Raw genomic sequence first — 26229 nt, 5'->3', positions numbered from 1 at the left:
CTTTTCATAGCTCTTTCATTATGTTAGTGTCAATTCCAGAAAAACCACCAATTGTAAGTCAAAGGAGAATCATAAAACTTGGTATGCTGTCCCCTTTTCTTCCTCAGTTACATTCATTGTGTTTGCAGCTAAGGTTTTTCGAAGTATTTTATGAATTATAAATTGAAATACAATATAAATGTCTAAGAGTAAAATAGCCATGCAGGTTTGTTGCAGTAGAGAAGCATACAGCAAAAGAGGAAAGACTGGTCTATCTGAATGAAGTCGATAGTTATGACCATAAGAATGAATGATTGTTGATGTTTAAACACCACTTGTATGCACCATTTTTGGACTATTTCGTTGCGGACATTTCTAATTGGTAAAGGAAGCATGAGTGGCTGGGGAAAACAACTGGCCTTAAAGTGAAAATTCGCAAAAAAAATAAAATTTGATATTATGTTCATCCTAGATAAATAAGCATATTTCCAAAATATTAAAGGTTTATTCGTCTAGATAAGTGAGTTATTAGATTTTTAAAACGACTCTCAATTCTCGGGAAACTTCATGAAAACTAATGACCACGGATATCTAACAATCCTAGTCAATTCAGATTGGTGTAGAATGCATCTGCAAGGGAGTTGTTCTAACTCAAAATCTCAGTTTTGATTGGCTAGTGATTACAGTAGTAGCACAACTTAAACCACTTGGCCATTTAGGTCTTTATGATCAGAAGAGAACAGTTGATTACTAGATGTATATTGTTTGCTTGTTTTAAAATTACACTGGTTATATAGCAGTTTGACAAACACTTATTTTGATCATTGAGAAGCTTAATATTCCTGTAACAACACTACGTTATTAAAATGTTTAGCTGATTTTACAGAGTTATCTCCCTGTAGTGTTAGGTACCACCTTAAGTGACTTCACAAAGTCAGTTCCTTCTTTCTTCTTGTAAATGTTAAGAAAAACAAATTTTAAACACAGATATTGAAGCAAATATTTTATTATACAATTCCTTCATTAAAATTATTGCACAATCATTATAACAATCCACTTTGACACAAATATCAAAATACTCTAAAATACTTTTATTCATGGTTGCAATTCATGATTTGAGGAAATAGCTCTTATTTCGAGATTCTTCCTGAAACTAATAAATGGAAAATTTACTCATTGTTGGACATAAAATATTGCAGGTGAATGCAAGAGAATTTGTGTGATCAAAAGATGCCTTATTCGAAGTCCTCTCCAAACTTCAAATACAGTATTGTTTTATTAAATGCATATAAAGTCACATTTGTTCATGTATAAAATTAACTGAAGTTAAGCTTAATCTTACATTGGAAAAAAATAAGTTTAATTGAAATATTTTGAATAAACAGACAAAAATGTCAAACCTAAATAAAAAATAATTAAACAAAGATATTGGATGAGATATTTGAGAGGAAATATTGTTTAACATATATTCTAGTACAACATTCTAGTACATACTTTTTCATTCACATTCTGGCATACTACATTTCTTATTCTAATGAACCCACTATTTGTATATATTTTTTTTTATCATGATTACAATGCCAACTAAAAAAGAGCATTTTTAGCGAGATATACACAATCATCATCTCCAGATGCAAAATAATAAAAAAAACAAAAAACATAAAAAGAACAAAAACACAGAGAAACCTGTTTTGAATTAATTTGTTTTGTTCTAGTAATTTTGTTCTTCTAAGTAATTAATACATGTATACGGTTTCACTGTAAGTGGTTTAATTTTTGGGATACAAATCTTATTAGAGATTTTGTTTCCCAACAAAATGCATATTATCCTTTCATTTTATTTTTTTGCATTTGCAAAATATGAAAAAATGAATTTTCTAAATTCTGGAAAGTTATTTTCCACTATCATTGAGAAATTCGAATCAATAAATTAAAGCACTTTAAAAGTATTTGTATCTTCCAATCTTTCCATATTAGATATGTTTTAAAATGCAGTACATTTTTAAAAAAGAAAATCTTAAGATTCCACATCTTTTTCTTTATATTCAGTCTGTTTGTTGTCCTTTGAACTTTGAACAATGTCACCTTTTTTCTCTGTAGCAAATTGGACAGCATGTTGCAGAATAAGTTTCTCACATCTCCTTAACTGTATTATAAATAGTTTATTGTCTGTTATACCAGCTTCCTTTAACACATTTTCATCCTCCTGCAATTAACAAAGAATATATTATATACAGTAGAAAGAAAAATGTGTAAGAAACAATAGCCCAGTAGTCAGCACTTTATGTGCTGACATGAGTTATCATTGATATGGTTATATTTATAAATAAACTGTTTACAATTTAGAATTTTTGAAATACTAAGGCTTTTCTTCCTCATGCATAGATTACTAAGCTGGATTGGGCAAAACTAATAGGAATTTTGGTCCTAAATGCTCTTCAACTTCGTACTTTATTTGGCCTTTTTAACTTTTTTGGAGTCGAACAACACTCATGAGTCTTTTGAAGACGAAACACGTGTCTGGGGTATATTCAAAAATTAGTTCTGGTATCTATGATAAGTTTAATGATAACATAAACATTTACAAGAAGATGGCGATTAAATCACACCAAGTGTGAAACAAAGACTTTTTAAATAGTGTGGGCATTGGACAATTGAGAATGTGCAAAAGGGGGTAAGACACAGATAGATAATGGTCTCCTAATTGGGTTATTAAGAATGTTTCAAAGGCAAATTAAAGAACTATAAAACACTACATTTACAGGTCATATAACATATTATTTCCAACTTTGTTTGGTTTCAATGCAGATGTGGCTCAATGAAATCAGTCTCTTCCTAAAGTTGTAAAGGTAACTATCATAGATTGTCATTTTTTTGTTTATCCCTCATTCTCAGAAATTGGGTCCAATTTTCTTTTAGTTTTCTCAGTTGTGAGAAAAACTCTAATACCACTCAAGGAGCTTGATATAGAAAACTGACTCAAAGAAAGGTCAAAAGAAAATTAAAAAAAACTGATAATATAGAATATCTTTTATAGACATCAACAAAAATCATATTTTGATTATATTAATTAATTTCATTTCCTAAAGTAACAATATAATTAGAATGTCATATTTTAAATTCTTACCAACATCCTAGTATCTAGACAAACATTTGGTCAATGAAGATAGAAAGTTTCTTGATATCCTTCTGTTCTATTATAATAATAAAATGGGGGGATAATAACACTATCATACCTCAGCTGTGGTATCATATGCTCTTAGTAGCAATGCCAGTCTAGTTTCTAAGAATTTCCACAATTTTTCCTCATTCTCTCCATTTATTGGTGTGTTGACATCCCCCATCTTTTCTAGATCCTCTTCTGACATGTTCTCACAGTCATAACACGAGATTTCATCTACAATAATATTAGCAATATATATGTTTGAAACATTTTACGTTTACGAAATAAATATTGAATTCCATATGGTTTTTATAGTATAGAAAAAAGTCTGCATTAAAGAAAACAAATATGTAAATTGAAGTCTTCAGGACATATATCTTTCCTTAATTGCATTTGATAATTTACCATACAAGACAAGACAAGACAAGACAAATACTTTATTAGAGTCTCACCTCAAAATTGACATACATTTATACATTTATAAAATTACAGTAATATTTAAAACAACATGAGCCACTCTAAAAAGAGTTATGAGAGACTATAAAATTTCTACTAAACACATTATTATCTACAATTATATAAAATACCTTTTCTTTTTAATAATACATCATAGCAGATTTTGGCTAAAAAGTAACACACATTTTCATCAGTGAATAAAAATTTGAATTTATCATCATCAGACAAATTAACAAAATCACAATTAAAAGAGCTAGCATGTCTAAATAAAATAGCTCGTAAATCTGCATATACTGGGCAGTTAATTAAGACATGTTTCTCATCTTCAATAAAGTTATTTTTCTTACATTACTCATTAAAACATAATCTATTGTCAACCATAATGCCTTCATATCGGCCGGTTTCTATTCTCAGAGGTGCAACACCACATCTAAATTTAGCATATGCACTCTTATATTTTCCAGGCATATTAATACATAAATATTTTTCTCTATTAAAACATTGCTTAAACATTCTATACGTTCGCAATTTACTTCTTTCATTGTACATTAAGTCAGAGTACCACTTCTCTTTATATCTACAAAAATTTTCCTTTTCAATTTGTTTGATTGTATTTTTATCAATAGAAAAATCAGTATTACATAAAAACTCCATATCCATTTCTTTAAATTTCACATTGACTCTATAATTCCAATTTTTAAATTTACTATTACAGCATCTATTGCCCCATAAGAAAACCTTTTTATTAACTCTACAATGAGACATTTTAGTAAGTCTCGACCATAATCTAAAAATACATGTCCACTGAGATATAATACTGGGCATCCAACCCATATCTCCATATAAGGCTAAGTTAGGGGTGTATTTACCCACATGATAGTATGCAAATATACCCAAAATCTAATGTTGTATTTCTAAATTTGATGATGGAAAAAGAAAACAATATTCAAATATATACTGTCATGACTGTAGCTGTGCTATTTAAGCAGTCAAATTGCATTGACTGTATATTCATATGTCATATACAGTCCATGACCGTCTATCACCTTGTTTATGACATTGACAATGGGTTTCCTTAGAGTTTTATTTATGACGTCAATAAAACATACAGGTTCGCGGAAATTTAACGTCGTCCGCTTCAAATAAGATATGATGTTTTTTACCCAAAATACTTCATTTAGAACATTTTAAGAGTTGCAGTATATCAAGAATAACCATACATTGTCTCGAAATATCAATTTGTTATTTGTACTCGGCTCGAAACAGGTAGAAATGCTCGGCACAGCCTTGCTTTCTACCTGTTTCTAAGCCTTGTTCAAATAACATTGATATTTCGAGACAGTGTATGGTTATTCTACATATCACCTAATGATAAAATAAAACATTATGGGTTATCCTCCAAAATGTAAATATATAACACTTACCTTCTGTCATATTAAATACTCTAAGAAAAGATACAAGGTGTGGATCTACAGGGATCTCCCCTGAGTAAATAAAGAACATTCTGGACCTAAAATATATAATGCAATTCCTTTATCAGTATTTATAATTTAGTAAATAGAGTGTACTAACTACATGATGTCTTAAGCTTGAAGTGAGGTGATAGTGTTTGCTCTTTGATGTAAGTTTGGCTGTGTCTTTCAGATGAAGAACAGCAATAAAAGCTCTGTTCCTATTTTTTTTTTCTTGTTTGTGTTTTGATATTGTGTCAATAATTTATAAACTATATTCTTTTTTCATGGTTGACTCAAAACATATATGTTCTAAGTGGAGTCATAATAAAGCATGAAAGCAATAAAATTGAGAATGGAAATGGGGAATGTATCAAAGAGACATCAACCCAACCATAGAAAAAACAACATTGGAAGGTCACCAACAGGTCTTCAATGAAACGGGAATTTCCCGCATCCGGAGGTGTCCTTCAGCTGGCCCCTAAACAAATATATACTAGTTCAGTGATAATGAATGCTATACTAATTTCCAAATTGTACACAAGAAACCAAAATTAAAATAATACAAGACTAACAAAGACCTTATTAACCCTGTTCAACTTGACATTTTTCTTCCCGAGTACAAATAATTTATGGGCACTTTCTTTCTGTTTTCAACTCTCTTGAACTGTCGTTTTAATCTGTTAAATGAAGTTAAGTACATTCTTCGGGTTTTAATATCTATTAAAATTTTAATCTTTACTTACGGAGCTAAACCAAGAGCTGTTAATAATTTGGTCTTTTTGTCAATGAGGCTATCACTTTTACTAATTCCTGAAAAAAAACTTATTAGAATATAATCAGACATTTTAAAGATGTAATATGTAATCGTCTCCAGCATTAAAATTATGATAACATAAGAATAAGTATAAGCATTGAAAAAATTAGAATTTTAGGCAGGGAAAAAGATGCCTCTGGAATTTTCTTTAAAATAAATAAAAAGAAATAAACACAAAATTGTATGAATTTCTACTGTACTGAGAATTCAGTTATTTTTGTGTGTACTAATTTTCATGGATAGATCTTATGCAAAATTTGGTTTAAATCTATATATAATTTGATGAGTTACAAAATATCATTGTTGTTGAAAACTTTTGAAAGCTTTCATTGTTAAATAAAAACTTTTAACAATACAGGTTTAGCATATTATTCTCTTTACAAACTGCAACATTGAATCTATAAAATAGCTTTTCTTTTTTTTATTTTGCACCTCAGTGCTTTTGTCAATTTAGGATTTTTTATCCAGTCTGTAAAAAGAACACTTAAATGTGAGGTATTATCCATTGGCTGATCCAAAGGTGGTTCCGGGGTTGGAACCCCCCCTTTTTTTTTAATGATCAATGCATTTGAATGGGAGCATATAGTTGGAACCCCCCTTTTTAAAATGGTTGGATCTGCCCCTGTTATCTGTGCAGAAGATATTATACATGTAGTAGTTTTTAACTTTGTTATCCCATGAATTATACCTAATTTAATAGCTGTTCTATCCATATCATTCTCAGGGTAAACAAATCCATTATGTACTAGTAACTCTGCATTAGATCTGGCCCCGTAAAATATACTGATCTGAAAAACCAAAAGAGGAATCTATAGTTCTTATAACACAGAAAGATTTATAAACTATAAGTCTGTTCATTTGATATATAAACTTTATAGTGGCAAATTAGAACACAGGAACTATGTTTAGTGATATCATAAAAAAGTACATAATGTCATCAATACAAAAACTATGTCATAAATAAGTACAGTATGTCATCAATAAAAACACTTGTTCATGAAATAGGTAAATAAAGGCAACAGTAGTATACCGCTGTTCAAAACTCATAAATCCATGGACAAAAAACAAAATCAGGACAACGACATAACACCGAAATGTAACACACACAGAAACGGACCAAGCATCAGACAAAACACCACGAGAATAACAAATATAACATGAAAACCAAATACATGAATTTGGGATAGACAAGTACCGTGCCACGTCTTATCTCAATATCTCAAAAATAAGAGAAAACATAAAAAATAAACTATGTCATTATCATTTAATCAATATATTGCAGTAAAATACATTTAATCAATATATTGCAGTAAAATATAAAGAATTTAAGCTGATACTAAAATTGAACTTTTTCATATATTTGAGAACCATGCAGAACGGAAGTTCATACAACACACTTTAAAAATTGTAAATAGAGAGGTTGAAGATACCCAAGGGATATTCAAACTTTAAGAAAGGTGAAGACAAATTGAAAATGCTATGGCAAAAGAAAAAGTACCATGAAAAGCCAAAACGCAACACAGAACATTATTAATCAAAGCGCGAAAGCGCTGTAAAGGCAGTTAATTACAGGTTGTGTGTATTTCTAGTCCAGTTATATCATTATCTTCCATAGAACAGAGGTGGTTTGTAGAATTTAAGATTTAGAGTTCTTTTGTACCTAGTTCACCTATATCTATAGTCTACTGTTTACAGTATATTTTCTGTGCCTCGCCATGAAATGCATTTTTAGCCATGGCCTTGTCAGTTTGCTTTAAATTTATGAGTTTGACTGTCCCTTTGGTGTCTTTCGTCCCTCTTCTTTAGACATATAAGAACTTTTCCTTTTCAATATAAATAGACTATTTTTAATTATTGATTGTGTACGCATATTCTATGACTCCCATAAAAAATAGTTCACAAAGATTGACTAGTCTCTGTACTGTGTGTATAGCAAGATCATCAAGTAACATAATGGTAAATGTACATAGAAACATGTCAACTTTTTTGATGACCATACCTGCCAACTGTCAGTATTTGCAGAGTATTTCCCCCATCGAGCTCGAGGCTCCCAAATGGAAATTTTGTAAGAGCAATTTTGTCGACTATTTAAAGAAAACAATTAATTCAACAATGGCTATAAGCTTGTTAATGCAAGAAGAAGCCAAAAACCACATAAGAATATATTTGAAGGGAATCCATGACAATCGCCCCATTAGCAAATAGCCCCACTTTTTCACTAACTCGCCCCAACCTGGATTACCAAATCGCCCCACTTGTGAACTGTGTTAAATCCCGTTAATATTACTCCTGCCAACTCGCCCCACCTAATAGAAAACGATAATATCTAGATAAATATATTATTAACCAGGAAGAATTTAGTAATGCCAACTCGCCCCACTTATGTAAAAAGATGTTATCCCGTTGTATATAAGTTAAATTCTGTTAATATTACTCCTGCCAACTGGTCCCACCTAATGGAAATTGGTAAAATCTAGATAAATATATTATTAACCAGGATGAATTAAGTAATGCCAACTCGCCCCACGTATGGAAAAAGATGTTATCCCATTGAATATAAGTTCAATTCCTTATATTGCATTATGATACAATTAACAGGTTTCTTTTCAATTGTTATGCAAATAACTAAGCTTCAAAACTTACATTTATTCTTCAACAATCTGTTTTTTTTTAGAATTTTAATTTCCGTATATATCAATAATAGTAATTAAATTAATTTTCGGTTTGATTGTATTCTGTGTAGATTAGTTTTCATTAAAGTTGTGCGAGTTTTTATTTTTAATTATTTATATATATATTAATCTAAAAATTACCGTTTTTTTATAAGTAGGGCGAGTTGGCAGGAGTAATATTAAACAGGGTTCTCGCTAGGCAAGTCCATGAGTCCTGGACTCATCAAAACCTGTCTGGACTCACCATTTTCAAAACTGGTGAGTCCACATATACATCAATATTGAAATATTTGGTATAAACTGAACACAGTTACCATGACTCACCGTGGCCAAAAATGACGAGTCCCTGGACTCGCCTTCAAAAATCCTTAGCGAGAACCCTGATTTAACATGATTTAACCAATTTCACATGTAAGGTGAGTTGGAAGGAGTAATATTAAAGATGATTTAACCAATTTCACATGTGGGACGATTTGATAAATCAGTTTGTGGTGTTTTTTTAAAAAGTGGGGCGATTAGCCAGTGGGGCGACTTGTCCTGCTTCCATTTGAAGGCACCCTTGAAGGTTTTGTATGACTATATGAACCATCTTTCACGTAAAACCCCCATGTGCATTTGAAAAGTTGGCAGATATGTTTCTAACTCCAGGCAAAATCTACCGGTATGAATGAAAAAGAAGTTTTCAATTAAGGCTCTGTGGCCATAACAGCTGTCTCATTAGCATTTTAACCACTTCCCATATTTGCAATTAAAACAATAGAAGAAAATTATTCAATGCAAAAACAAAACTTACTTGTAAATATGAAATTCTCTTTACGGTTTGAGTTTTTCTCATTGTTTGAGATTGTACAGTAGTACCTGTAACTGCTTATACCTATTTCTTATTCACTTTTGCTTGATAAACTCACTAAATATCATATACATTGTACCACATCTCCTTATTTTTATATGCATTCCAATAACATGAACAATTGTAATTCAATTCTATATACCAAAGCAAAATGAACTGCACCACTTTCATTCACTAGTATACATCTTTTGGCAAAATACAAGTTCTTAGATGACACAATTAATATAATATATATTTATTGATAAAAAAAATAAAATTTAGTATACAACTCTTTGACAGGTATAAAAAAAGCACAGCTGTGTCATAAGTTGTGAAATCTGTGCTGAAAACATAGACATTGATGGTATTTGAGTAATTCCATAATGTGAAGCTCAACATTAGCTTGTCAGTTGGTGGTGGACAGTTATAGTTCCTTTCTGCAGGCTAGGATGAATGACTTTTCAGGAAAACCAATTTCACAAATCAAAACTTTCCTCTGGATTTCTCCTACAATATTCATCCAGTTTAGTTCTTTTGTTTTAATTGGACACCGTCCTGATTTTTAATTTTGCAAACCATTCAGTCTCTTGCTTGCAAATGGTGCATGAAAATAGGATGGGTATGGCAGTAGACAAGTCTCTTTAAAGTGGGTTTGTGCCCTGAAAAAAAGTTTTATAACTTAAGTTTAATTGAAACTTGTGCAACACATATACCTAAATAACTATATAACATAGAAGAGAGCATCATTCGTGTCAATGTTTTGTTCCTGTTTACATTGTCATTGATATTTTTTTCAGAAAGCCGGAGGCATAGCTCATGAATTCCTGTCATTAGACATTACATCCTAAATTAACATAATTACTGCTAGAATAATTATCAGTATGATATATGTACACTATCATTGTACAGTCCAAGTCTTCAGTATATATAATTGTTGCATTCATTCACTCCTGTGTTCAGTCGTTCAAAAATATTTAAACATCAACAAATGAACTTTAATAAGGACAAGAAAACCCTAGAAAAGATACGTACATACAACCCGTGTTTAAGTGTATTTGAAAAAGAAATAAATCTGGTTAAACGATGTAAAAAGGAGAAATATATCTGGTTAAACGATGTATAAAGGAGGAAAAATTGTAGATATTGCATTACGATGCGTTCTACCTAATAGCACGTGGATATGTTTACATATTTAGACTTGACCCAGTATGACCCGTACCTTGTAGGTCACCGCCGTTGTTTAAACACTTGACTAGTCGTGTATAAGCTACGTAATAAAAAGCTTAAGTCTGTACTATTTGTGTGAAGAAAATGTGTTTGTTCTGTACATTTAAATTGTTTTACCTGATAGCAAGGACGTATATCTATCCGTTTCCTTCTCAATTCACTTTGTCAAATTCTTCGAGCTACTTCAAAACATACGTATTACTGCGCCCGGAAGTGAAAAAAATATGAGAAATCCTAGTAAAATAATGCTATTTTCAATTTTGTGGAATGCATTTTGATATATTAATTATACAAAGATAAAAAAAGTTACGATTAATTATGAATTTGCATATCATTATACAGAACGTTTATGGACTATTTTTTAAGTCGGTCATTTTCGCGGAAAATCATGTACACATACACACGTAGATTGGCTGGTACCCGATTGTAATGTTACACATCAAATATATCAAATAGCTAATACTCGGAACGTAGTACCGGGAACCAGGATAATACGTAGACAACATGCATAACTAATACCGAAATTGAAAACGCTTTACGGTTTCTCGTTCATAAACCGAATTCCGCTTTGAATTATAGAAGATGCAATATTAATCATGTTCAGTCGACTTTTCATTGTTATATCAACGTCTGAAATAATTAAAGAATCTTTATATGTCAGATAACACTTGAAATTGACCCGACCTCTTTCCTCACGGAATATACAAATAATGATAGTTTGTAGTCAGGTTGACTGCTTATAATGCAAAATACACACTAATAACAAGTTCTATAAAACGAACAATACACACTGATCGTTTCTTTAGTCCCCAATGTAAATGAAAGAAACAAAAACCATATCATACCATAAAAAGAAGAGGAGAAATTCGAACATTTCCGGATCTATTTCTGGCCAAAAGACCCCCAGCATAGATTGAGTATGAAAAGATGAACCTCATGACTTAAAAGTCAGGTCTTAAAGCACTGCCTTTAAAAACTAAGCAACAACAACCTGACCAGAAAACCATTTACTTTAGCATTATAATGATTTTTCAAATCACCTCATCTGTACAAAAAAATCAAAGATAATATCAGTGCTGACCTCAAATATTTGTTCTTCCCAAATTACTAATTTACTCACCTGTTCACCTTGTTTAAATTCCTTCAAGGCAAAACAGTCACTGCAGTCTGATTCCATGTTATAATCTGTTGTTATCTAAAAATAGATTGTCATAAAACAATGATTTCTTTATTCAATTATATAAAATAATAGCAACATACAAATGAGAAACATTGTAATCCAATACAAATTTTATGTGATGGCCTGCTAAACTCTACCTCTAACAAGAACAACTCGCTTTTGAATTGGAGCTAGTTTAATCTAACCAATAATTCTGGGCTGTCCCATAAAAAGAACCTAAGAAGTTGTCAATTCTATCAAATTGTTTGATCATTAGTAAAGCCAAGGTTCTCATTTAAAAAGGATTTTTGAAGGGAAGTCCAGGGACTTTTCATTTTTCACCATGGCAAGTCCTGCATTTTTAAATGAAATTTTATTGCTATATCATAACTTATTTCAGTCCCCATGGAAAAAATATAGCCAGGAAATGACAAAAAGTCTAAATCATTTTTAGTTTTTGAGTACAGATATTTGTGCTCAGTTGATACAAAGTTTATAAACTTGATGCATCTTTGGACTCACCCGTTTTGAAAATGATGAGTCCAGAACTTGTGCACTAGCCTATGTGAGAACCCTGTTAAAGCTTTGTTTTCAAATATATTTTTTTATAACTTGGGATGTGTAAAAGATCACCTATTTAAATCAAAGAGCATTCAGTCAAACTTACTGTTCCGTTACAATGATTACACATATCCCACATTGGTATCAGACCAAAAGTGATCTTACTGCCATCTGGTGTTGGAATCTGATTTTGTCTAGTCATCACTGTAGAAACTGCCCATCTGCAAAAAACATTGGTTGAAATCATGAACAAATCACATTGGAAACTCGTCATAATTAATATTTTTTTAACTACATGAACACATTTTGTTCAGAATGAGACTTTTTACAGGATTTGTAAAAACATGAGCAACACAACAGGTGCCACATTTGGAGCAGGATCTGTTTACCCTCCTGGAGCACCTGAGATCACCCCCAGTTTTTGGATGGGTTCATTTTGCCTAAATTTAGTTTGAAATGTTGTGTCTTGTGTACTATTACTTGTCTGTTTGTCTTTTTCTTTTCTAGCCATGGCGTTGTCAGTTTATTTTTGATCTATGAGTTTGACTGTCCCTCTGGTATCTTTGCCTCTCTATTGTGACAAACTCAAAATCTTATTATATATCTTGTAAAAGACCAGTTGTCTCCCCTATGTAAATATCAAAGAATTACCTTAAATTACAAATAAAATACTAATAGCTATAAACTTGAGTTGATAACACTTTATTTTCAAAAAAATCATAAAAAATTGTCAAAAAAAAAGGGCTCACCTGTAATCTTCAAAGGTAAAACAATCTTTAATTGGCAGTTTTGATGTTGCTGGCAAATTCTACAATAAATCAATACAAAAAGATGATAAAAAGTGCAACAAAAAACTTCTATGGATTTGTTCTTCTTTACTTGAATCACACTGTATCTATAAACTTTCAACTTGTTAAGTAAAGCTCCATATTACATAATTATGATAATACTGGTGATATATTTCTATGTTGACTTTTTAATTTTGTTGTGACAAGTTGATGCATGCAAATTCAATAAGAAATTTAAATAATTAATTCAATGCATTAACTAAGTGTTTAAACTAAAAATTTCTTATAAAACGCCCAATATCAAGCCAGAAGGAGGCAAATATTTGACCATAAGTAGCAGTTGTACACCCTTCACCAACAAACCAATACAAAACATATATCTGGAACAGCTGAGAATGAAACTTCAAGATATGAGTCAGAATGAGTACCTGTAAAGGGGGGTCCCATTGAGGAGTTCCAATTCTGGATCCTGCTTACTGTTTTGTCAGATTCCTGTATCCCGCTTACACTATGTACGTAAGCAAATTTTTTTGTCATTTCCCAGGTCCCGCTAGACCTCATTTCCCATTTTCACGACACAATAATTTGACTTTCACGTGTCACACTTACAAAAAATCCGCAATCCCACGTCACGCTTAGACCACAATGAGACCCACTAAAGAGGATTTCCCCACAAACAATGACATTTTAAAATGTGTTGGATTTACTTACCTGAAATAATCTGTAAAAGTAGGCATACTGTCTGGCTATGTTTTTCAACTGATTATAACAATCACCTAGAAAATAAATGTAAAATAAAACATCAAAACACTGGAACATTATTGTTTCATGCATGAAAATAAGTGTCTGTATATTTCAAAATATTTACAATGACAACCTGACCTGAAATATAAATACCGGTAGTTATTTATGATGATCCAGTATGCAGATGTGGATTCACAGAACACAGACACTTAAATTGGTCAACATGCATACAAAGTAGTGCGAAGAGTAATGGCATATTTAGCATGTTTATTAAAAAGACACCAGGTGTTTCTTTAAAAAAAATTCCCAAATCTTTTTCCACAACCTGACCATGAGAGCAGAACACAGTGATGTATTGTTGCCTTAAAGATGACTGCGTTACATCAAGGCTGTAAGAATTTTTTTTAGAATAACCTCTAAACAAAATGTTAGCACGATTCTAAAAACAAAACTGGGCTATAGATAACTGAACCTTGGCACTAATGGGAGATAACCCTACCTGTGCCAAGGGAGATAATAACTTACTTTGTACAGGAGAGCCTTTTAGAAGTTTAATTTCATCCTCTGTAAAGTAGAGTGGTGTGCAATATGAATCTGGTAATACATTTATCATATGTTAAGGTTATAAGTATATGTTTTTTATGTTTTAAGTTGGAGGAAACAACTTGTATTGGGACACTAAATTGATAGTTGTTATAGGCGATATTGTGGCGAGAGCTTAATTCAATCAATTTACATAGGACTATGGAATGTAAGGACCAAAGTTTTTCTTCAATTTTTGAGAATGAGGGATACTATGATTTCACCTCAAAATTTCTTGGTTTTACAAAAAACTTTCAACTGAACAACAATGTTCTCTAAAATCAAAACAACATATGCAAGCATATAAGGTGAAAAACTTGTATTTTAAAGCCAAAGCAGTGTAAGTCTGTAACTGACTTGAATCGTTAACTTGATAAATGCTATACAAAATATTTTGTATCTTTTTCACAAGAGTAATGGTAAAAAATTACCAAAAGTTTTATTTGATATAAATTATTTCTCTAATTTTTGTGCTATTTTCACATTTCCTGACCGGTGTGAGAAAAGTATTTCTCCTCACTAGTGAAAAATCTGTTCTCGGCAAATGATTAGTCGAAATTTGATTATGACGTCAAAATGTTTTGTTTTCTTCTCAATTTTTCTATTGTGACGTCATGAAAAAAGGCGACCTTGCCTGATGACGTCGTATATAAAGAGCACAATTTTATGAAAATCTTTGAAAAAGAACGATAAAAGGCATTAGAGAAAGAGATTCCGACACTATAACTCGTGTATTACGATATTTCTTCTGCAAGCCTCGCGCTTTAAATAATAAAATTTAACTGTCTCGAGTGGAGAAATATCGTAATACACTTGTTGCAGTGTAAGAATCTATATATCTTACATTTTCCTAGCATGGAAAAGGGGAGATAAGTCATTGTTTTTATATTGAAAAAGTCAAATAAAAGTAAAAACAGGCTATTTGTTTATTATGTTGTTTCCAAAATATTATCCAACATAATAGAGTGTATATGTTCATGATATAATGCTTTATATGAATAATTCACCTTGACAGTTTCAGCTGAGTAAAAAATATGTAAAAGGATATCAATGTAAGGTTTCCAGAATGATTCAAGCATCTTCTTCTCACAGAGCAGGTGGAGGGCTAGTAGTATACTTGGCATGGCTTGTAACATTTTATCTTGCCCAATTAATGGTCCTATAAAAAACATAGACATGTACTTTTTTTTTATTATCATATTTTGTTCATTAGTAAATCATTTGAATATATTGAACAATAATCAATACAAATATAAAATATAATTGTTAATATCAGAAAAGTTTATGCTTTATTCAGTGTGTCATCATTAATATTTCTCTTTCTATTCATTCATATAATCAGAACAATTTTTTTCCTCAAAAATGAGCTGATATGCACTGTTTTACATTGTCATTTCAAAGCAATTTATAGCTGACTATGCGGTATGGACTTAGCTCATTGTTGAAGGCCATACAGTGACCAGTAGTTGTTAATTTCTGTGTCATTTTTGTCTCTTGTGGACAGTTATCTCATTGGCAATCATACCACATCTTTTTTTTTATATGCACTGTTAACAACATCTTTTTAACTATTCAATGTTTTAGTTATCAAATTTCTATCATAAAATGAGAGGCAGATCTACATGTACAAATGTATCATAAATAAAAGTTTTGTACAGTGAAAGTGTAAGAGACATTCTAAATTTGCATCTACAGAAGGTAACTCCATTTTCAAAGTGCCTTACTGGGCACCATGTTTAAACGAAACAGCCTCTATGCCTTCCTGGCATGTTGTTCAAATGGAATAGTCTCTAATCTATATATATATATGTATATATTACCCAATACTGAATCTCTGGCTGTTTGTGTTGTCATCATGACTTTTCTAGGTATGGTTAAAAATGGATCAGCTTCCTGGAAAAAGAAATAAAGTTTGTAAATCTTCTGAAATGTACACATTTATATATAGATTCCACAACTTCAACCAGTGTATTACAATATTTCTCAACTCAAGGCAGTTAAATTTAAATATCTAAAGCGTGAGGCTTGTCAAGCTTTTTAAATAATTAAAATTTAACTGTTCAGAGCGGAGATATATCTTTATACACTATTTACAGTGGTGGAATCTGTTTCTCTTATGATTTTTTTATCCTTCCTTTTAAATTGAGGAAAGTTGTGTACTTTTGATATTACGTCATCAAGCATGGTTGCCTTTTTTCATGACGTCACAATAAGAAAATTCAGAAGAAAACAAGAAAATTTCAACCAATCATATGCCGAGAACAGATTTTTCACTAGTGAGGAGAAATATTTTTCTCACAAGGGTCAGGAAATGTGAAAATAGCACAAACAAAATAGAAAAAGATTCACACAAAACTTAAAAGGAGTGTAATCAAAATATACATTTGTAGCTGAGAAAATTTATTCAATATTTCATGGACAACATGTTCCATTTCAGTTCCATGTTGGTTTTTTTTTTGTTACCTGAAAAGCACAATTTGCCATGGCTACAACTATGACTACTGCTCTTTTATATTTTTATAATGAATTGTTTATCATTTTATTATTTTATTAAATTTATCATCAATCACTAAAATATTGCCATTGTGTAAATAAAAGTTCCAAAAACTATCAATTAAATTTTATTATATGTTCATTAATTTACTACTTACTTTGAGATCTTTGGTGGCTTGTAAGCCATACCCACAACCAGGAAAGTTATTTATATCAACCACACTTGTTTCTACACCATAACTATGTAACCATTCTGTAAATCCTGGGAAGTTCTTCTCTCTGTCTACTGCAGGAGTACATAGACCTAGAAATGAAAGACAACTCATTATTTCATGCCTGGATAAATATTAATTATGTACTGATTAACTTCTATTAACATAAAAGGAGAATGTGTCCATAGGACACAGATGTTGCCAATCCTTGCATATAACATTATAAGGGGACACTATTAACATGATCAATTATTTTTCTCCATTTTTTAATTTAATCTGAGTTTTGAGGTACATTTGTAATAAAAATTGTGTATGAGTTTCTTTACATTTGGTTGAGGCAAATTAAAGTCAAAGAACGGAAACAAAAAAATTAAGATTTTTTTTCTATTTATAAAGGGTGGAAACTCAAAATGGTAACAGTGACGCAACCCAAATTCAAACTTGATCTTTTTGTTGTTGTTTGTTTCAAAACATTTAGTTCAAGGAAACTAAAGTTAGAGAAAGGTAACTAATCATGGGACCAATATTAATGTATAACCAATGAGAGAAGAGATTTAAACAAACCTGATTGTAAATCTATAACTTTTTCAACTAGAGCCTTGATCTTCATATACTCCTCCAACTCTTTTGGACCAGCTGCATTCACAGGATTAGAACAAACTGAAATGTATGTTATAGTTGTGAAAAACTTGCTGATAATATACAAATATTTGATCAATTCAGTTTCAAAATGGATGACAAATTTGCATTCTTTGTATTACAAAAATGTATAACCTTTCTTGAGAACCTGCTATCATCCCTGAGTTATACATTTGTCAGTAGTTAGTCGCTTCACATGTACATTAATTCTGTTTTTTGTTAACAGGTTTCATTGATTTGAAAGGCGTAGATGGCTGAGGTATCTAAGATGTCAAACAGTATCACTAGCCTGTAAACACTGAGGTTGTGACTTGGTTGTAGGTGCCTTTTTACTCCAATATTAATTGACCAGGATTGTCAGTTTTCTACCAAAGGTTGTGGTTCTCGCTTGCATTCTCATAAAAACTTACCATCAGGAAATAACTAACTGTGCTGAAAATGGCTTTAGACATCAATCAATCTGGCCAAAAACAATTGACCTATTTTATATATATAAGTCTGAAAATTAAACCCAAAATGTTAGATTATATTTTTATGCTGACACTCTTTTTTATCCTCAATGGAATTTAAATTTGAACTCACACCTTTAATACACCACAGCACCAATTGCATATCTTCATGTCTAACTCTTTAGACCACTCTTTAGACCACTCATTTTAGCCTCATGATCAGTTCACTGCCCTCCCAACCATATCGCCTATTTACATGAATATATATGGAGAGTTGTCTCATTGGCACTCACACCACATCTTTCTATATCTATATAAAATTATGTTGTACATGATGTTACAAAATATTTACCTTCTAACAGCTGATTAACTGTATCCAAGACTTCTTTCTTTTCACCTTTAGATAATTCCTTATGTTCAGGAGAAACTGCAGCTGGCTTTTCTTTATTCTTTTTACTTTTCTTTCCCATTGTTTATTATTCACGTCTCTCTTAAACCTATAGATACATTTGTACATGTACATTATATATAACTAAATATAAACTTAGTTTAATCAAATAAATTCAATTGCATAAATACATACAAGGACATTTTTTTCATTTCCCATAATCACTGATGGCATTTAAGGTTGACCCATAGAATCAACCACATGTCCCCATTCAAATCCATTGATTGTCCAAACAAGAGGCTCTCAAGAGCCTGAATCGCTCACCTGAATTTTTTTGGTTTAATCTCTCATCAATGATTATTTTGGCTTTTCAATTTATTTAAATGTTCTTTGAATCGTCCTATTTTCTTCAAAAGCAAAAAAAATCATTTTCTCCTATGTTCTATTTTAGCCATAGGAGCTATGTTTCTTGACATATAAGGAAATGAAATATAAAATTTATACTAGATACTCTGAAACTCATTTAGCCTAAGTTTGGCTGAAATTGATACAGCAGTTTCAAAGGAGAAGATTTTTTAAAGGCAGTTTCAAAGGAGAAGATTTTTTAAAGTAAGTCAACATGATGAACAAATTGTGAAAAAAAGTCTTTAAAGGGGAATAACTCCTTAAGAGGTCAATTGACAATTTTGGTCAAATTGATTTATTTGTAGATCTTACTTTGCTTAACATTTTTGCTATTAACAGTTTATCTGTATCTATAATAATATTCAAGATAATGACCAAAAACTGCAAAATTTCCTTAAAATTACCAATTAAGTGGCAGCAACCCAACAATGGGTTGTTATCTGAAAAGTTCAGGGCTGATAAATATTGACCTAATGAACATTTTTACCCCATCTCAGATTTGCTCTAAATGCTTTCATTTTTGAGATATAAGCCAAAAACTGCATTTGACCCCTATGTTCTATTTTAAGTAACGGCGGCCATGTTTTTTGATGGATCAAAAATCTAAGCACACACTTTGTGCAGGATAATCTAAGGAACAATCATGCTAAGTTTCATCCAAATCCATTCAGTAGTTTCAGAAGAGAAGATTTTTTAAAGTTAGCAAATATGATGAACAAATTGTGAAAAATTGTCATTTAAGGACAATAACCCCTTAAGGGGTCAGTTGACAATTTTGGTCATATTAACTTACTTGTAGATCTTACTTTGCTGATCATTTTTGCTGTTTACAGTTTATCTTTATCTATAATAATATTCAAGATGATGACCAAAAACTGCAAAATTTCCTTAAAATTACCAATTAAGTGGCAGCAACCCAACAATGGATAGTTTGATTCATCTGAAAATTTCAGGGCTGATAGATCTTGAGCTAATGAATATTTTTACCCCTGTCAGATTTGCTCTAAATGCTTTCGTTTTTGAGATATAAGCCAAAAACTGCATTTGACCCCTATGTTCTATTTTAAGTAACGGCGGCCATGTTTTTTGACGGATCAAAAATCTAAGCACACACTTTGTGCAGGATAATCTAAGGAACAATCATGCTAAGTTTCATCCAAATCCATTCAGTAGTTTCAGAGGAGAACATTTTTTAAAGTTAGCAAATATGATGAACAAATTGTGAAAAATTGTCATTAAAGGACAATAACCCCTTTAGGGGTCAATTGACAATTTTGGTCATATTAACTTATTTGTAGATCTTACTTTGCTGATCATTTTTGCTGTTTACAGTTTATCTTTATCTATAATAATATTCAAGATGATGACCAAAAACTGCAAAATTTCCTTAAAATTACCAATTAAGTGGCAGCAACCCAACAATGGATAGTTTGATTCATCTGAAAATTTCAGGGCTGATAGATCTTGAGCTAATGAATATTTTATACCCCTGTCAGATTTGCTCTAAATGCTTTCGTTTTTTAAGCCAAAAACTGCATTTGACCCATATGTTCTATTTTAAGTAATGGCGGCCATGTTTTTTGACGGATCAAAAATCGAAGCACACACTTTGTGCAGGATACTCTAAGGAACAATCATGCTAAGTTTCATCCAAATCCATTCAGTAGTTTCAGAGGAGAAGATGTTTGAAAAATTGTTAACGACGACAGACGACGACGACGGACGCCAAGTGATGAGAAAAGCTCACATGGCCTTTAAGGCCAGGTGAGCTAAAAAAAGGGGGGTTCCAACCACTGGACCCCCCACTAGATCCGCCACTGTATACCAACTATAAAGTTTCATCTTGCCTAAATCAGTGTGAGGGATTCAGAACTCATAAGATACTCAAAGCAGAGATCTCCCTGGAATTTAATCTTGCTCTTTGATAAAATAGAATGAATGATTTGTAGATCTGGGTGTGTTTTGGGAAGGCTATACACACAATTTCATGGGAACATTTTGATTAGATCAATAATGTGTCAATAATTTTCAACAGAGTTAATTTTGCTTTTTTTTGTCAGAGTATTAATAATCTTTCCTTCATCATTGTTCATTGGTCCATAGGTGGTCTTTGTCTGCTTTTTGTTCAGGTTGTTGTCACTTTAATACATTCCCTTTTTCCATTCTCAATTTTATTTATTCATATGTCATTTTATTAAAGGGAAATTCCACGATTTTTTACTTATCATCTAATCATGTTCATCTTAACATAAAAAACACATTTGCAAAGTTTTAAATTTATATTCCTTCTAATAACGGAGAAAATCAAGTATTTGTAACTTTTTTGGTTGAATTCTCGAGTGGGTCGTGACGTATTAGCCCGATTTATTGAATTCTGGGAAAAAATAAAATCTGTTTAACTCTTATAGCTTATCGACAATATACGTAATTAAAAGCGCACAGCCGACGAATGGTCGAAGTTATTAACCACAATATAAGAATGAACGAAAGTGAATATGCATATATGTACCGTTTTGTATTGATTGAATTAAACTCCTATAAAATTATCTCTAGTAAATGTTTTTGAATAAATTTAATTAATTATTGTTGAGATTTTTTTAATAAAATATTTATTGAACATTTTTACTGATATTGAACTGAAAATATTTCAATTCTATTTACCGTTATTGTTTTGATTATCATTTCAATGCAACTAATGTTTGAGCAGAGTGTGTATATTATTTTGTAAAGGTCACTGTATATTTCTCGGCTTGAGGTCAATTCGTTTACCTTGTAGCTATTTAGCCGCAGGTGTGAGTTCAAGCGTACACAGGTATAAATGTTGTTATTTGGAAAGGATAAACAGAAAGGATTAGAAAGAGTATATGCTGCCATGATGTTAATACACTAAGATTTAATACACGATGAGAATAAAGATACAATAATTAAATTGTGTAAATTAATTGAAAATAAAATTCTGATTCGTAATTCCGAAAGTGTATAAAAATAAAAGGAAACAATTTTTTATTACTTTCTTAGCGGCAATTGGCGTAAAGATTCAAATATGAAGCAAAAAATAGTAGTTTTAATCTTTAATAAAAACTAAATGCAATATTACCCAATTTGATATACCATTGTACATCTGTTTGATATCATTGACTTTACCGGAATTTCTTAACTTGTATTCAAATCTGGCTGTGTTTAAATGCTAATAAAACTATTGCAATTTTAAAGTTTTTAATTGACAAAAAAATACAACCTACAACATGCATAATTTTTTTTTAGTTTCTTTTTAACATTTTATTCTTACATAATTAAATTCATTTGACAATCATTTACACGAACTTTTTGTGAAAAGAATACCAATTATCTAAGCTAAGGCATTATTTCTTTTGAGAATTTTTGAGGATTTTTTTAAAAATTCTATGATAATATTTGTGCAATGTTGAATAATCCAAATAAGTAATACAGTAGTTGTAATAAAAGTTATATTTTAGTCATACATAACAGATATTGACGAATTTATAATAGTTCGTTCATACATCGTTGTTCATGTAACAATCATTATAAGTATACATGTAAGTTTCCTGACGTATAAGAGCCATTGAGGATGAGCTCCAGAGAAATCAGACTAGTGGCGTTTCGTTCGTTTGTTTGTTGGGAAAGGAGAGGAAATGCAACCGCTTGTACAGATAAACGACAGAATTACCATACACGCATTTATAGTCAACACAATCAGAAAGAGTTCCCATCGTTAGACGGGGAATATGAAGGCTTCCAAGAATGAACAAGTGACATGTCTACCTCTGAACAGTTAGAAAACAGACTATCGACATCGACCGCTTGTTCTTGATATTTGAAACTGTATGCATATATATACGTATACGTTTATGATATAGTGATAAGTTCTTGCGTCTGACAAAAACTAAATTCCTTCATGGTTATATCTTGCCATACGTTTATATTGGTTTGTAAGGTGATTACTCAAAATCGTTATTTGAAAATCCTGTTTGTGAGATGTAGATTCATTTCAATACAGAAATTTCGTCTATATATTTCACAAGTGTATAACACGGAGAATCTCTGAAGGTTCATTACTCCCATTTTGTTTAGGTGTGAACCATCGATGTTTACAGCAATATCAAAGAATAAGGTGATGATGGTAGAAAGAACTATGGGGGTCATGTGGCAAATATTACATGCATATCGGACAATGAGTTGTCAATCTGTATGAAAAGATTTCCAATACAACCATACTATTGAGAAGGAATATTTACATGCTATACTCTCGTACTAGTATTACAGGGTTCTTGTGGCGTTCACCTTAGACACACATCGTTTTAACGATGTTTAAAAAAAGACAGAACCAATTTAATGTCATATTTCCCTATTTTTTAAATATAACTAAAATTCTTTTATCTGACAAGAATACCCCTATTTAGCGAACAAGTAATTTATTCTTTTTTCTGTTATTGAATACCAAGAAAGAAAATAAATCCCGAAATTAATTTGAAACTTTGATACTCAAAAGTTTCCCAGCAAAATATTTACATCCCCTGGGGATAATTAGTGTTCGTCCAGTGGCATATATAACAATTGTGATGACGAATTCCTTCCTTTGTTTGAGAACAATCTTATTGAAATATAAATCTGTGATTTTCCTAGGTCCACAGCTTCAATGAACCAAAGCAAAAGTTATACATCGACCTGTATTTAAATCAAATTGGTTCTCTTCTTCTTTTGGTATTCAACTGTAGTCTATCGACATTCAATGATTACATACTGTTGGCATACGTGGACTAGTCTATTTACAACACTTTAACCCCTATTTATTCAAAATATATGTTTTTTTCTTATGGTCAATGTATACACGTATATATTTTAAATTGCGCTATTGTTCCGTAACTTTCTATCCAGTCGTATAAACGAATCGTCGGCAAGTGCGTACATTTTTTTAAATCAATATTTCTGGTCTGTTCCAATCTGTCCTTCACTATTGACAATGACTATATATTACATTTTCCCAAATTCACCCTTGGAAAAAATATTTAAATAGATTTTAATTTCATCAAATCTTATTTTTTGGGTATTATTTATATTTTTATTAATTATATTCTTTACACCAGAAATGTTATTTATAAACAAGCGTATGAGTTTAGTAATGACAAGTAAGACAGAACTGTATATTATACATCTGATAGTTCAAAATGGAAAGTTATAAGTTATAAGTTATCAGCCGTGTACACTGATCAATACCTGCAGAAGTGAAACGATGCATGAACTTGCAAGCCCGACAGGAAATCGCTTGAATACCTGGACGTGACACCTCACACCCCTCACAATACCTTTGGAAGTAATACCTTTAGCCATGCTGGTGATCAGATGAGGGAAGATCAAAATATATTTGAAAAAAGTTTATTACTTTAAAGAATTATGAACAAATTTGATTTTCGAAAACAATTTTCACGGAACACTTAATTATGATTTCAACTTTGACTTTTCACCTAATTCCAATATCAACAGTTTAAAAAACAACAGACCATGGTATTTCAAAAAAAGTAAGAATATTTTCCGTATCAAGTTAGTTAGTCGGATTAAACAACCGTACGTTTGACAAGATATCGACACGCAATTACGACTACATCGGTTACTGTAGCTTTGTTTCTTTGTGGTTTATAGACATATCGTTTTTATTCATCGGGAAAGAAGACAAGATGGCGGATCTCGGAGAATTGATACTCTAAATTTAAAACCGATGGTGATCGCTTATCTAGCGGAATAAAACTTTAATATCTATGAATTTGAGCATTTTTATACAGAATGAACATAATATCAATTTTTGATTTTTTTGCGAAGTTTCCCTTTAATAGTTTATTTATTGCGTTCAGATTATATAACTTGTTCATGTACAATAAAAAATGTAGTTTATCTGTAATTTTGATTCTTCATTTATTGTTTGTAAATATTTTTTTCAGACACTGTAAATAAATTTTTAGATAATATATGAGCTTGTGGAAGAAGATAATTTGTTCTATAGATTTGTTAGCTGTCTCATTGACAAGTCATTGTGGTAGCCTCTTTATTTTGTATATATTGTAATTGTAAAATAAAGATGTATAATTATGTTAATAATAAATAAAACTTCAAAACAGATTGTTTCATATAAACTTTAATTACACTGTAACGTTTCCATACAATATTCTTGATTACTTGGATTTGATTGGTTAGTTTAAAGTTTTACTGCTCAGTTCCGAGGTTCTTTGTTTTGAGTTAGAAGGACTAATGGAGTCAAAATGGGCAGACGTATATGTCCAGTAGCCATTGAAGTGTTTGAGAACTTATAGTTTGAAAGAATAGTAATGATTCTATTTGTATTGACAGACTTGACATTTTGACAACTTGTAAGCTGTTATAAAGATATCACTGTGTGATATACCAGTATGTACATTTGAATTGGTTTGTGCCACGACAGTAACTACCTTGCTCCACAAGTTGGGTGTTTTATGTTACTGATTAATAAATATCCTGAACCCTAGCAAAGCGACTTTAGTTTTCCTTGAGGCCTAAACGTCTGCTATTACATCATCACATACACAATGTACACTGAAACTCAACAAAAAAAACCAACACCCCTAAGATGTGGATGATAAATAAACAATTATTTGATGCCCAGAGTAGCAGAGTGCAGGGCATGCAGGGTGTGGTCACAAATATCTGAAATAAATCTTTGCTTAGGATCATGCAATTGTTCGTCTGTTTAAAGTATACCCTTCATAAACAGATTTTGGCAAAATGGTACTTTGAAGTGTTACATTCTTACATTTCCCCTGCTGATTCTCAATTCATTATTTTTTACAGTCAATATTGGAACATGAATAGAACATATTTTGTTAAGGCTTATTCTTTTTAACGACAAAATTTCTCTTAATAGCATTGGTACGGTTTTTGTAGTCAAAGTAAATGATCTTAAAATTTACCTTAAATGGGCAATACCTTTTTAAAGCATGTCACCATGTGTTTGGTAAAAAAAGAGAGACTTCACAAACAATTTACCTACCAGTAAAGAAATAATGAATGAAAGTTGTAATTGGACAACTGAACTGCAACACTATTTGGCAAAGGATCTGGTCGTTTTTACCACAAGCTGACAATGTGATATTAAATTTCAGCAGTATCTCACTAATTCCAACTTCCGCTGTGTTCTACGTCACCACATTTCGTATGTCGTGAAAATCT

The 26229-nt window shown here is 31.3% G+C and overlaps 1 protein-coding gene across 2 annotated transcripts; it reads right to left on the bottom strand.

Moving 5' to 3' along the window:
- Positions 1 to 1179: 1179 nt before the first annotated feature.
- On the bottom strand, positions 1180 to 26223 carry LOC134701466 (actin-histidine N-methyltransferase-like). Of its 2 annotated transcripts, none has more exons than XM_063562621.1 (16): positions 26051 to 26223; positions 18574 to 18718; positions 17698 to 17793; positions 17080 to 17225; positions 16249 to 16321; positions 15477 to 15587; positions 14372 to 14452; positions 13814 to 13878; positions 13064 to 13122; positions 12421 to 12535; positions 11715 to 11789; positions 6555 to 6654; positions 5796 to 5862; positions 5023 to 5108; positions 3216 to 3376; positions 1180 to 2185 (listed from the first exon to the last, which is right to left on the bottom strand). In XM_063562621.1, the coding sequence occupies exons 2-16, from the start codon at positions 18689 to 18691 to the stop codon at positions 1997 to 1999; spliced, it is 1542 nt and encodes a 513-aa protein (XP_063418691.1). In that variant the 5' UTR covers positions 18692 to 18718; positions 26051 to 26223; the 3' UTR covers positions 1180 to 1996. The 2 variants fall into 2 exon arrangements, with proteins under 2 accessions (XP_063418691.1, XP_063418692.1); XM_063562622.1 differs by having other exon boundaries at positions 26047 to 26220.
- Between the last annotated feature and the right edge of the window lie 6 nt (positions 26224 to 26229).

Source organism: Mytilus trossulus, unplaced genomic scaffold, assembly GCF_036588685.1.
Source record: "Mytilus trossulus isolate FHL-02 unplaced genomic scaffold, PNRI_Mtr1.1.1.hap1 h1tg000244l__unscaffolded, whole genome shotgun sequence".
In the NCBI taxonomy this organism is placed as follows: domain Eukaryota; kingdom Metazoa; phylum Mollusca; class Bivalvia; order Mytilida; family Mytilidae; genus Mytilus; species Mytilus trossulus.
Note: the sequence above shows the minus strand (reverse complement) of the source record. Positions and strands in the feature narration are given on the sequence as shown.